At 38.2% G+C, this 14,509-nt stretch overlaps 2 protein-coding genes across 4 annotated transcripts in view; one reads left to right on the forward strand and one right to left on the reverse strand.

Annotated features, from left to right (window-relative positions):
* The window catches only part of nudt5 (nudix (nucleoside diphosphate linked moiety X)-type motif 5), a 5,095-nt gene extending 67 nt beyond the window's left edge, over positions 1–5,028 (reverse strand). The window contains exons 1-10 of one of the 3 annotated variants that reach the window (XM_040145213.1): positions 4,901–5,028; positions 4,464–4,537; positions 3,270–3,337; positions 3,132–3,184; positions 2,949–3,056; positions 2,472–2,678; positions 2,295–2,396; positions 1,518–1,526; positions 1,377–1,430; positions 1–1,272 (exon numbers count right to left, since the gene is read on the reverse strand). The exon at positions 1–1,272 is cut by the window's left edge and continues 67 nt beyond it. In XM_040145213.1, the coding sequence (XP_040001147.1) occupies positions 1,163–1,272; positions 1,377–1,430; positions 1,518–1,526; positions 2,295–2,396; positions 2,472–2,678; positions 2,949–3,056; positions 3,132–3,184; positions 3,270–3,337; positions 4,464–4,520 (768 nt within the window). In that variant the 5' untranslated portion in view covers positions 4,521–4,537; positions 4,901–5,028 and the 3' untranslated portion in view covers positions 1–1,162. The other 2 variants (XM_040145230.1, XM_040145221.1) reach the window with 2 other exon arrangements.
* Positions 5,029–5,415: 387 nt separating this feature from the next.
* On the forward strand, positions 5,416–14,115 carry cdc123 (cell division cycle 123 homolog (S. cerevisiae)). The gene is made up of 13 exons (XM_040145200.1): positions 5,416–5,724; positions 6,034–6,105; positions 6,635–6,698; positions 7,384–7,416; positions 7,672–7,767; positions 8,063–8,169; positions 10,073–10,124; positions 10,466–10,541; positions 10,883–11,005; positions 11,296–11,324; positions 11,415–11,519; positions 11,685–11,822; positions 13,248–14,115. The coding sequence occupies exons 1-13, from the start codon at positions 5,651–5,653 to the stop codon at positions 13,311–13,313; spliced, it is 1,035 nt and encodes a 344-aa protein (XP_040001134.1). The 5' UTR covers positions 5,416–5,650; the 3' UTR covers positions 13,314–14,115.
* The last annotated feature ends 394 nt before the right edge of the window (positions 14,116–14,509 follow it).

Raw genomic sequence — 14,509 nt, forward strand, 5'->3', positions numbered from 1 at the left:
ATCAGTTTCCAGTTAATTGCACCATAATGAGTTTGGAGGCACAGCATGGAATATTTCCCATTTATCAGTTACTGCTTTTATCAATACAGTACCTCTGCTGTACATTACAGTGGCATCAAAAGAAAAAAAAAATCCTCCTTCATCTTACTTTCAATAGACCAAAAAAATGTTGCCATCGTCACAATGCAGTAATTGCTTTGCGACTAAAGACTCATTTACTTTCTCTAATGTTAGTGAGTGAATTCCCTCAGCTCTCAGGATGCCTTTAGACAAAATCCAGAAGAGGGATGTGTGCTTGATTGATTTCTGGTTTTCCTTTAATTGATTGATCTCTATGGACGACTGTTAAATGTTTGTGCAAAAATCTTTGATTCTGAGGGACTGACACCTAATCCTGACATTTGCAATTGAAGTTATCCAAGAAAAAAAAGATTCATATACCAAACAAATGGGGAAAATTTTTCAACATACTTCACTTAATGTCAGGTTTTAACAGTAAAAGTGTTCTGAGGTGATTTCTTCCTTTACGTCAGCAAAACAGTATGTTAACACATGTAAGGAATGTTTTACAATCACTAAATAAAAATTACGATAAGTTTTATCCCTATAATATACTTATAATCTAATAAAAACCTGGAAATGACTGTTAGTCACTTAAGGCATGCAAGACTAAAGCCTGAAACATATTCTGCTTTAAGTGCGCAAACAATTGACATTTGGCCACCAGAGTATTTTTTCGGCCTTGAGGTGTATTATAAGTACCTCCAGACTGAGAGCAAAAAGTGACCCAGTACATGTGGTGTAAACAGGGCTCCTTCACAGGTTCAGTTTCTAAATCCAAGGCTCTTTCAAGACTTGGATTTCATAATCTGTTTTTAAGATTTTTGTGTTCAATATGATTTAAACACATAGTAGCATTGCGTCTTCTAACTGCCATATTGCTCTACGGATGGTCATTACACTTCATAGACAAATAGTAAAGTAGGTTACATGGGATTTAATACCACAATGAAAGAGTAATTCTTCATACAATGTCTTAATAGAATTTGGAAATCATCCATTTCCTTTTCAATATATTTCCAAATTTTCTGGTCATGTGTAGGAGCCCTATGTAACAGAAAAAACTATTTCTTTCTCTCATTCTCATCCTGAACATTTTTCTTCACTGCTTCAGGACAGGGAGCTCCCGTGGTTTGAAAAACGCCTGAACCATCCCCATTGCAAAGATGTAAACTTTAGCGTCCACCACAATTTTCTCTTTCCTCAGCAGATCTGCAGGATCAAACAAGCCAAGTGTATGTTAGTGTGTTTGGGACAGTCTGCATGCTCATATTGCTCTCATAATAACTTCCCTTGGAAAAAGTCGGAAGTCTCACCATCTATTTTCATTTGGAATTCATCAAGTGGTAAGAGAATGACTTCAACGAACTCTGGAAAGAGAGGATAAAAGGCTTATGTGATGATCTGCTTTATGATAGAAAAAAAATAATTCTGAAAAAATAAAAAACATTACCTACCTCCATCACCTGTGAAAGAACACAAGAGAAAAAGATTATCCAACATGTTTTCCGTATGTTATAGTCAAATATATTCTTAACATACAGTACATGTGAGATTTGATCATTAGCCTAAACAATGCCCCCAAAATTGTTTGACATAAAGTTTATATTCTAAAAATGTCATGCTAAAGCAAAGTAGTCCATGACTAAAATGCAGCAACTTGCATAAAGACTCTGAGGCAGCTGGCAGGGCGAGAGAATTTTTCTAACAACTACTGAGATCTAGAGGCTGCTGTGCAAAAATACTCAATGCAAATAAAATCTAAATTAAAAAAAGAGTTATCAAAACTAAATTGTCAAGCCATGTTGCACATCAGTGAAGAGAATTTTACATTATTTATTTTTATTTTAGTTGAACAAGTTGACAATTGTTATTCTCCCTGTGGCAACTGACATTCTGTACATGACCCGTACAACAGATGTGAAACACTAGTAAATTTCGTTCACACCTTAGAGAAAAGTCTTAGTGCAAACACATTGATGAATGCGACAAATTCTCTTAAATAACTTGTACTGTACTTGTCACTTACATGGCACAAGTGGTCCCAATTAGTGAAAAACTGAATGGTGGAAGGAATGAATGAGCCCGACAGTAAATAATTGAATGAGTGAGCATATTAAAGAAATGATAAGTGAGAGGGGTAAGAGAATAAAGAGTAATTGCTTAATTAGACAAGTGACTGGGGATAAATGAATGAATCAGTGAGTGCAAAGCTATTCTGCCCGTCTTCTCACCAAGCTGTTGTGTCGGGTTAATATTCTCCACTTCGTCTCCATTGATGTTGACCAGGACGATTTGGGTGGTGCAGTTAGACAGCCCGGGGTCCAGACAGGTCACTACAATCAAAGCAATAACATTACATAACACTACACACTTATACACCTCCCAGACTTTCAAAATGTATAACTTACATTTTAGTTCCCTGAGATAAAAATGGATATGGGACCACTGAAGTGATAAGATGCAGGCGGGAGAGGCAGCTGATGCAATCAAGTGCGCAGTATGTCTCTGTGTAATTATACCTGGAGTGACTCCTACTACTTCCCCTTTGTAACCAGTTTCCTCCTTCAGCTCCCTCAGTGCAGCAGCCTCTGCAGATTCCCCGTCGTCAATCAATCCTGAGTGTGGCAGAGACAGAAAACAATATTCTAAGTGTCAGAAAACAAAGACATGGCATTAGTAATAAACAGAATTACCTACAGCCGCAATCAGTCTGTTTGGATGAAATTCAGGATTCACATTTTGTATTTTCAAGGGATGACAACATCTCAAGAGATTGGTAAAGAATACCATGTGCTATTATCAAACGGGGAAACTTTCCCATGCCTTCCCCAAAAATCCCTGCCAAAGCCCACATCGATCAAACCAGTTTTGAAACACTCTCCGACCTGCAGGAAACTCTAGAGTGCAGCATCCCAGAGGAGGACGAAACTGCTTCACCATCACTACACAGTCTTTATGGAGTGTCCGTTTCAGTAGTGCGATGATTCCCACACCTGTAGGAAAATTGTGTTACACCTTTAACAATTCTATTACACACTGAACAACCAGAAAAAAATGGATATGCTCACCATCTGCTTCTGTGTTGGTTTGCCTTGTTGTCCTTTTCACGGTCTCCCAGGTTCTAGTGGATGAAAACAGGGACTAATAGCAGTACAGAGGGATACCGCTTGATTTTTAAGTCATGTAAGTTAATGATAGAATGGTACCTGGTGTTTCCAGCTTGGTCCACATATGTTGTTTTCTCCATTTTCACCCATTTCCCTGCTGCCATGAGCTGGAACAGAGAGCGCAGCATGAATTAATTGAGGTAAGATGACCTGAAAGGTATCGAACGCAACATGTCGCTCTGTAATCACAATACTTTACAGCTAAACGGCTCAACAAAAAGGAGCTTTATTTTGAAAAATGCGTGTGAAAAATATAGACTTTGCAGCTTTGTAATGAAAAATTGAGATTTAACCTTTTTACTCACTGACAGGTTAAGGTGAAACATTATATTTGGTAAAGAATATTTTGAAAATTGGTTGTAACATGGTATGTTTTACATTTATGGTCAAAGAAATTCGCTTGCAAACTTTTGTATTCAGTAGGAGTATATTGGATAATATAATAACTTATAAAAACTACAGTGATCTATGTCAAATGGCTAATCAGTGGATAGTGAAAGTGACATGGGAAAGAAATGACAGAAATCATTCAGCAGTATCTGATTTTATATTGCTGTGGGCAAACAGACGAGGTCTGCTTCTACTGTCCATCCACCTGTTTAATCAAAGATATAAGGCAATGCTGTGATGAAACTATCACTAGAAACAGAGTTATCTGTTGATTGGGTAGACCTCTAAGAGATAAAACAATCCAATACAAAAGCCCCGTAATAAACATGTTTGTGAAGCTTACACTTATAATATTCAGTTTTACTTCAGACTTGTCAGAGAGGTGTGGCTGGTAGAGCAGGTCGTCCACTAACCGGAAGGTCGGTGGTTCAGTCCCCAGCTCCTCCTTTCCACGTAAGGTGTCCTTGGGCAAGGTACTGAACCCCAAATTTCCCCAAATATGTCATCAGTGTGTGAGTGTTTGTGTGAAAAAGCACTGAATGAATGTGTGTGTAAATGGGTGAATGTAGCATGTAGTGTAAAGCGTTTTGAGTGACCGATTAGACTAGAAAAGCGCCATATATGTGCAGTCCATTTACCATTTGTGGTAATGTTGGAGAGTGTGTCCACCACTCTTAACATGCATTATGGAGACAGAACGTTAGAAACACTTTTACTTTCGCAGTGTGGCTGTGTCAAATAGCATTAAATTGGGCAGGTGTAACATTATAGCCTCAAATCATTACAGCTGACATTCAGTTCTGTCAAGCAAACCTATTCTAGAAACGTTTAAAACAGACGTACCTCTTCTTTCACTATGTGTGGAGCTGTAGTCACTTTGGGTTCCGCAGAGTTGCTCATTGTCACTATCTGGACAACTGAAAATGGATGAAAAGACGAGTTAGAAAGCGTTAAGCCGAAATACACCACGGTTCACTACAAGCTCAACTGAAAATTTAAAGAAAGTGCAGCGTTATAAACACAACTTTAATGTTGTCGACACAAGACGTTTCTGATCATGAGTTTGCCAATTAGCTGCTACAGCCAGGCAACTTGAACCAAGTTCAACACTGCCCGTTACCTTTCCACAATTAGCTTCTCTGCTTGTTTCTTTATTAATTTCACGTTAGCTTCCTGCTTTACACTTTACAGTACTAAAAGGGTTCTGATCTCGTGTATTTTAACTTATAAAAGAAACACTTAAAATTTAAAAACAAAACAAAACACTAAACTTAACTCACGTGAAATCCCAACCGTATGTATGTAGTAACCGAGATAGTATCGAAGCACAGAGGTTTCACTATAATACCACTTCCGGTGACCTCAAACGTCACCTGAGTCGAGTTTTTGGAAAGACTATATTTGATAATTAATGTTTTTTGAGTAACTTCTATCACATGTTCATTCAATAGATTCAATAACTGTTCTTTTAACTGTGGTTTTCATATGATATATATATATATATATATATATCAATTTACAATAAATGAGTAACTATAGATTCTTGACAGCAAATTAAGCTATCCAAAGGCAGTACCTCCTGCCTTATTGATTATGATTATTGACAATGCTAGCTAGGTTCATTGTGTCACATTTTAAAATAAAAATAATATTGTGAGAATGAAAATTGACGTATTCGTACTGACGTATAGATATTGAGTGACAATAATTACAATAAACGATCTATGTTACAAGTCAGCCAGTTTTACCTCGACCACGCCTACATGTGCACCTCAGAAAGACCTCCCCATCTAAAAACCCAAATTTATCACATCATTCCAGCAATAAAATCAGTTGTTTTGACTTTACCAAATTGACTGTTTATGGAATTTAAATACATTAAAATTAATTCATAACAGTGAAAACAGATAGAAATAGTGCCTCACAATTTCAAGGCGATGAATGAAAATGCTGCCGTCTGTCTCAGCAAAATGTTAGGGGTTCGGATGATATTTGCTGATGGACACTTTCCCATTACAGGATTTTGAAGCATGAAGAAGGAGCAAGTTGTTAACTGTCAGTTTTCGGTTTGGTATCCGATATTCAAGAAACATACGATTAAAAGGTAAACAGCTGCCGTTTGTTCAGAAATTCAGCAAGAAATTTTGTCATTGTTGTTGTGGTAAAACACAGCCCTGTGAACCGACAGCTAACGTTAGCTACCAGACAGAAACAGAAACCGGCCATCTCTTACTGTCTTTATCCTCATCGAGTGTATTACTAAATAATTGTGTTTAAATCGTGTTCAGAGCCGTTTCCATCAGCGTCCTTCTTCTTTCCGCCAATGTCTGTTTGTTGTCCATGATTGATATTTAATAATGTGTAATATTTACATATATTAATATTTTGAGTTATCATTTTTCTTATTTTTCAGTCTGATTCTCCCACTGCCTCAGAATGTAATAGACTATTTACTGGACGATGGGACACTGGTAGTCTCTGGGAGGTATTAGGACACACACGCACGCGCACACACACACACACACACACACACACACACACACACACACACACACACGTTGTGTTCATGGTGCCATTGTTGGAATGACCAAAGATGACGAAGTGTTGTCCAAGTATTTAACTTCAAATAGCATAGCTTACATATCTTAAATATTTTTTCACTGTTCCCAAATAGGCTTCTGTAGTTTCTTTTCGAAGGGGAAATTCCCTTCCATCCTCAGATGCTGCTCCTCCTCTAGTATTTGAATGAGAGTCAGGTGACTTGCTGTGATTGAAAAGCATCAATGTAAAAATGCTTTGGGATTTTTTTGAAGCAGGCAAGTGATGTTAAAGGTTAACTTTCTGTTTGGTAAGAGTCACTGCAGTTTCTGTCAAATCAACCTGTGTATTTAATCTACAGTATGTACATTATGATCCTCAGAGCTGTTTTGTGTACTGGGAATGGGTTTAATACGTGTCTGGTTTGTAATGCAACTGCTAAATTGACCGGTGTTTGTGGTTTCTCTCCTTTCCAGTGACAATAACACACAGCAGACACACACTAACAATAGCGACTCAGATGCAGAGGAAGATATTCAGGTATAGAAACAGATACTAAGGTTGTTGTCCACCTGGCGGCTCTTTTTAGGCTTTATCCTTTTCCATCTTTTCTCTCATTTTTGAAAGAAAATTAGTCATTGTTTCTCCATTTCACAATTGGAAAAAATATTTCACTCTTTAGCAAAACAGCATGGTTTGTCCAACATAATTTAAGAAGTCCCTTTGTCAGTTGTCAGTTTTTTACAGTATTTGTGTACTTAGGATATTCAAAAGAATGTGACTGATACAACTGTTAAAAGGCCAATGCTTAAACCGAGGTCATAGACTACAGTCAAATGCAGATATTTATTAAACGTTTTGTTGGATAAAATTGACAATTACATATTGTCTTGTAAAGATGGACACTGAAACCAAACAGAAACCCTGAGATAAGGTGTGTTTTTAAAATAAAAAGTTAATTTACAGCGAACAATTAGTGAGTAATTGAATTAATAAATACTTTTAAAATCAAATTTCATCTGTTAAGTTTTCCATTCTGTTTTTAGACATTAATTGAGGAGGAATATAGTCATATTTTTTTCATGAATTATCGGTCATGTTATATAATCTGTCAGGTGGACATACGACCTCAGAGCATCAACAGTTAAATAATTTAGTCAAAACTGAAAAATTGATTTTTTTTTTTTTTTCCAAGTCCTGTTTCTTATTCTCTACTCTCCTCTAGTGGTCAGATGATGAGGCAACCACAACTGTCACAGTAAGGACATTAACGGTTTCTTTCTAAAATGCACTGTCTGGTTCCTTAAGACCCAACACACATGTCGAATGCATTTCCAACTTGATAAAACATTTTTTAATTCCTAAGACCTACATTTACAGCGGTCTGAAGTCTTCCTCTTCACTTTTATGGTGCATTACTGCTCTCTTTAACTAAAAGAAGTGAGTATCATGTAACCCCCATGCTTGTGGCATATATGTAATTTAATAATGCAATGATGATTGTGTCTGCCAGGCTCCTGAATTCCCAGAATTCACCTCTAAAGTGCTGGAGGCCATAAATGCCCTTGGTGGGAGCGTCTTTCCCAAACTCAACTGGAGTGCTCCTTGGGTGAAACACTGCACTCAGCTGCTTTATGAAAAATGGAAAAAAAACTGTTTGTTTACCTCAGCTTGAGATACCAAAGTGTTAAATTTAACAGACAAGTTTCTTTACATGACTTATGCTTTTTATTTGTAGCATTAGAAAATTCTTTGTTGGCTATAAACCCTGTAGATTTCAGACATTTAATTACACTGAAGAATAAGAACTGCTTCTTGTACCACTGCCAACGTTAAGGACCTGAGGCATAACTCTGTGTGTCTGTGTGTGTCTCTGTGTCTGTGTGGCTGTGTGTCTCTTCCAGGACGCTAACTGGATTGCTCTAAACAGTTCCCTGCAGTGTCATAGCCTCAGTGATATATTTCTGCTCTTCAAAAGTTCAGACTTCATCACCCACGACCTCACGCAGCCGTAAGCCTGGCTATTGACACTATCCAAAAACATCAACTCACACATAAACTCCTAGTCGTATTTTGCATTTACAGTGGCTTCAGAAAGTATTCAGATCCCTTCTCTTTTTGCACACTTCATTGTGGTGTATATTTGATTTTAAATTGATAGAATTACCATTTTGCCATTAATCTACACTCAGTAACCCATAATGACTAAGTGAAAACGTGTTTTCTAAAGTTTTGCAAATTTATTTATTAAAAGTCAAAAACGGCACTCCAAATTGTTGTCTTGTGCATCCTCTTTCCTTTAATTATCCTTGAGATGTGTCTAGAAATTGACTACAGTCTACCTGTAGCAAACTGAATTAATGGGACATAGTTTAGAAAGGCACACACCTGTGTATATAAGGTTCCACAATTCACACTGCATGTCAGGACAAAAACCTAACCATGGAGTCCAAGGAACCAGTGCAATAAAATTGTGGAGAGACATAGATCAGGGTAACGCTATAAAACCATTTCTAAAGCTTTGAGTATTTCAAGGAGCACAGTGGCGTCATTAATTTGGAAATGGAAGGAGTTTGGAACCAAGACTCTTCCTAGAGTTGGCCATCCAGCCAGACGGAGTGACTGAGCAAGAAGAGCCTTGGTGAGGGAGGTGACCAAAAACCCAACCATCACTCTAACAGAGCTTCAGAAGTCCTGTGAAGAGATGGGAGAACCTACCAGACAGATGATCATCTCAGCAGTAGTTCATCAATCAGGACTTTATGGTAGAGTGGCTAAACGGAAGTCACTTTGAGTAACAGGCATATGACAGACTGCTTGGAGTTTGCGAAATGGCATTTAAAGGACTCTGAGAGCATCTGGAAAAAAATTCTCTGGTCTGATGAGAAAAAAATTTGAGCTCTTTAGGCCAAACTCCAAACACTCTGGCAAACACCGACAACTGCTCAACACCTCGCTAATACCCTATGTTGAAGGAGGTGGCCACATCATGCTATGGGGGGGCTTCTCAGGAGCAGTGACACTGGTCAGAATTGAGGGGAGAATGGATACAGACAAATACAAAGAGGTCCTTGAATAAAACCTGCTCCAGAATCCACACTACCTGATACTGGGTAGATCTGCACCTTTCAGAATGACAGTGACCTAGGCATACAGCCAAGACAACGCTGGAGTGGCATCGGGACAAGTTTCTGATTGTCAGTGATCCAGTCGAGTGGTCCAGCCAAAGTCAAGAAACCCCACACAAAATCTGTGGAGAGACCTGAAGATGGCAGGAAGAATGGGATATACTGTCCAAATCCAGGTGTGCAAAGCTTGAGACTTACCCAAGAAAAATTGAAGCTGTAATTGCTGCCATATGGGGCTTCTACAAAGAACTGAATTCAGGGTCTGAATACTTACTTAATAGACTGATTTGCAAAGATGGCAATGTTATCCATTTAAAATTGAATTTACAAAACAAAGTGTGCAAAAACTGAAAGGATCTGAATACTTCATGTAGCAACTGTATATTACAACCAATATCAAAAAATTACTAGGTTCGCTGTGCACAGGTTGATTGGATTCTGCAGTAAAACACAAGTGGCTACATGAGAAATTACTGTGATGTAGATTTATGTTTCACACTTCTCTGTTCTGCATGACGCCCATTTAATGCAGCGAGTGATTTACTGCAGTGCACAGCCTCGACAAAGCCGTTTAGGTTTGTGAGTAGAGAAAACAGTGTTATATGCTATGCTTGTGTGTTGGACTTTTTAAAACTTCTTTCAGACTTTTTCAGAGCAATACAACAGCCAAGCTGTTTGCAGTGTGAATGCCCTGATTGTGCCCTTGTGATGCTACAGAGCGTGCATTTTATTTTAATTTTTTAGTTTTGTTTTTCATTTGTAACCTTAATTCATTTCTATTTGCAGATTCCTTCAGTGTAATGACCAGGACTCCCCAGATCCAGTCATCAAATATGAGGTATTTTTATCCTTCATGGTTAAATCAAAAGACAAACTATATATGTGACATTAGCATACACTGATTCAAGGCGTATCAATGTACTTTTTCATATATTAATGTCTTTAACTTGTGTTTAAGATGAGCTTAAATTTCCCATCATGCTATTTCAGAGGCGTTTTTGCTCTGAAGAGAAATTGTGTAGGGACACTTAACAGTTTTTTGCCTACAAAAATGTCCGATTTTGCAAGATCTGGCAACCTCATCCATGTTGCTGTGATGTTCACCGTGTACATATATATTTGTCTACACACACACATGAACCCCTATGGATTTTATCACTTATTATCTTCTGTCCTTAGCTGGTCCTGAGAAAGTGGAGTGAGCTGATTCCTGGTGGAGAGTTTCGCTGCTTTGTCAAAGAAAACAAAATGATAGGTAAAAACCATCCACTCACACTCAGATCGTCAGTCTTCACCTGGGCTTTGTCCCTAGACATTTGGAAAATCATCAAGGCATTTATTTTAAGATATTAATTATTGATGTTAACAAAAGACACTCTTTCATTTCTATCACATTTTACATTGTGATAAATCAGGAGGGAAACATGCTGGATTGCAGCAAAGAGCAAAAGGGCACTATTGTTAAAGAGTAAAGTTATTTTTTGGGGTGGGGCTTTAATAATGTTTTCGAGCTATACAATTATTCAGCAGGCTAATTAGGAAACAATTACAAAACTCCGTTTGAGCTCTTCTGATGGTGTATCTGTCTGGTCTCAGCTATATCCCAGAGAGACTACACTCAGTATTACCAGCACATCTTGAAGCAGGAGGATCAGATCTGTCAGGCCATACAGGAGTTCTTCAGCCAGCACATCCAGTACAACTTCCTAGACGAAGACTGTAAGCACCACCATCCTTTTTTTCGCACCTTCTATTGACTCCATTTTACTTTTTAAAGTCATGAAACATTTATTGTTAATGGGTCATTGAGGCAGGAGAAAATGCAGGAAAAGATTGATCAAATGTGTAAAGTAATTTTTCACTTAATTTGATTTTTAAAATTTAATTTCAGGTAGCTTTAACAGTTTATTAAAGTTTTTACATTGTATTTGTGAAACTAGCCAATAGAGTAATGTAAATGTTAAATTATCACATATGTAGTGGTTTATATGGTTTTTTCTGTTTTGCAGTTGTGTTTGATGTCTACAGAGATAGCCAGGTAAGCATACTAATGAATTCTGTTATAGTAAATTTTCAAACATGTCCCATGCAAACTGTGTTGCAATCATTTTTTGTGTGTGTGTCACAGGGGAGGGTTTGGCTGATTGACCTGAACCCATTCGGAGAGGTGACAGACTCACTGCTGTTCAGCTGGGAGGAGCTGACGTCTGGAGGAGAAATCGCCCACCAGCAGGTTAACGGATTTATTTATTTGATTGTCTATTTGGACATTTGTAAATCTGAGCTTGGTGGAAAATGTCTGTATTTAATGAGAATTGTAACATTGAGTCCCAATCTCGAATACGTTCAAGACTGAAAAAAGTTTCAGAATCACGACATGGTATCTGTATGTCTGCAGGAGGGCCCTGCATTCCGCTACACCACCAGAGAGGTGACGGTGCAGCCCAGTCCCTGTCTGAGCTACAGAATCCCACGGGACTTTGTGGACCTCTCTACTGGAGAAGACGCTTACAAACTCATCGACTTCCTCAAACTGGTAGGCCTCACACACTGGCTTTCAGTCTTTAGTGTAGTGGAGCTGTCACAATCTCCTATTGACTTGGTTTTCAGATCCTGTTTGCCAATCCTTTAGATGTTAAAATAAATTAAAAAACGTTAGGAGAAACTTATTTAAATATTTTTACATCTCACCATTTTTTTTCCCCAAAATAGTATTATGCAAACAACCTTAAGCAGCTAGCAGATATTTTGTTGCTTCACAGAATGCTGTGGTCCGAATTCAGTTTGACAAGCATCAGATCTCAACAAAACATACAGATATACAGAACAGAGAAACCTTGAGAAAAAAGCTGGTCACTACACTGGAGTTCAATTCCCATCAGACCTGCCATTAGAGGTCCCCTGTTGAATTTTGGACTTCTAGTAGAACTATGGAGCTGTTTTTGTTTATCTCATCATTGTGCACAAAGATGCACGTGCACGTGCAGGTGATGCGATACAAATTCCTGTCAATGAATAGAGTAAATGCGTTATAGTAACACTGAATGTAAATATAACTTTTGTTTGTGTACGAAAGAGGTCACAGGAGACCTTTAACGCTCACTTTTTTATAAACCATTACCACGGTCTTTCTCTAATGTTAACCAAGTGCTTTAGTTGCCCAGTTTACCTAGTTTTTTTATGCTGTTTATGGCTGGAATTTACCCTGCTATAGCCACTACTTGTATTTACATTCATTAGTTGTCTCTATATGAAAGATTGTGTCGTCAGTGGACTCTGCTGTTTCCGCACTTGATTCAAATGGCGTGCACACGCTTAAGGGATTCACAGGAAACAATGCATGAACAGTACATACTGGATGAAATTCGGAAGACATTGCACTTAATTTGTGGGCTGTGCATTAGTCGTGAAATGACATAATCCGAAACTCCCAGGCATTTTGAAGAGGAAATATTTGCGATGGTAAAAGCATAGCCACAGCGATTTATAAAAAAAAAACAAGTTGCTTGTTTTCTTCATTGTATTTGCAACAAAATAGCTGCTTGAAGTGCTGCCTGGCCCCAGTGATTGATAAATGTGTTGTTTCATAGGAAACTCTGGGACTTTGGGGCGTTACCACCAATAACCCCAGGTGTCACCAAGTCAACCAGAACTGAAATCAGGATTACTGTAGAGAGAAAGAATGTTAAAAGAATGTTAAATGTCAAATGTTGAAATTGAACATTACATCTGAGTTTTGCAGAATCGTCCAGTATTGACATTCTTGTCTGGCAATAGAGTTGGTTGTATAACAATAGAGTCCATGAATGCCATCATCAAAATCTGAATTTTGTCAGAAGTACTCTATTCCAGCATGAATCTAGTTCACACCCAAACATGATGAGAATTAGAATTAGGTATAAGTTTCTAGATACAGGGTGTATCTTAAAGTTTCCTCTCCTCTCCTTTCTCCTTTTCACAGAAGACGAGCCAGCAAGAAGAGTCTGAGGAGGAGGAAGACGAGGAGAACGCTCCACAGTTCCCCTGAAACCTGAAGAAAAGCTGCTAGTGTTAACAGTCCTCAATATAATGTTTTTCTGCATGAAATGACTCTTTACACTCTGTCCTTTTTTACCTTATTTTTTACTTCAGCACATTTCTTCTCACGCTCTCCTCGCAACATTATGTGCTGTACCAGGGTTTCTAAAATAACTCTCTCATGTTAGTTAAATGGGACATGTTAAATTAACGGATCATTTTAACGGCTCTTTGAGGATTAATTTTCTGTCGACTCGTTCCCTGCCTCTGACACTGCTGAGAGCTGTCTTGCCAATCGTAATGGTTCTGTGAGACGGACAGAGGGAGGTCTTTGCAATGTCAAATGGTCTCTTATTTCAGTTTTGGTGAAATTACTTGTTTTTTATTGGGTTTTTTTATTGTGTTACTGCAGGGGGATGTATTCACTAACTCTGTAAAAAAAATGCCTGCTTTTATACTTTAAAATAAGTGTGTATATTAGTTTATGTATCTTCATTTCGGCCCAAATTGTGTCTCTGGATTTAAAATTAACCAGTCCACACACATATTTCATTATACCTCTGTGATTGTGTGTTATGAGGCTGTGACAGACCAATTTATTTAACGCTAAAGCTGGTCATCACTGAGTAACCTTTAATTCTTCTTCCCAGCCATCCCTGCCAATTCATCTATCCCTGCCAATTTCCTCAGTTTTGACACACTCATTGCTCCAAGCTTCTTTGGGCATTCTTTTCAAGTCCTGTTTTTCTCATCAGGCATTGCTGTAGACTGTTGCTCCAAAAAACACCATTAAATTTCTTGTTGTGGATTGACTCGGCTTTCGGTCTGGTGGGTTCAGTAAACTAGCACATTAGAAATGGATTTTTCTTTTACCCAAGCTTTCACACACCGGAAGCTAAATGAGCTATGCATGCACAGCACAGGACAGTTTACTGATAGAGCAATTATAGTGAGATGGATGGAGCTGGTTCAGAGAGAGTTACAGCTCCCCGAGTGAAACGCTGTGGATGGGAAACAGTATAGGAGCCACATTGTGGGGAATGTTTCACATTAATCATCATTATGAAAATTAAATCTGCCTCTGAACATACTGTCCACACTTGTAGGTAGTTTCTTGGTTTGACCTGCGATAGAGGATGAGTTTCACTACTGATATCTGTACACAGGGTTTGTGGCGTTAAAAGGCAAACATCAAATTCTGACCAA

The sequence above is a fragment of the Xiphias gladius genome, chromosome 2, assembly GCF_016859285.1.
Source record: "Xiphias gladius isolate SHS-SW01 ecotype Sanya breed wild chromosome 2, ASM1685928v1, whole genome shotgun sequence".
Taxonomy (NCBI): Eukaryota; Metazoa; Chordata; class Actinopteri; order Istiophoriformes; family Xiphiidae; genus Xiphias; species Xiphias gladius.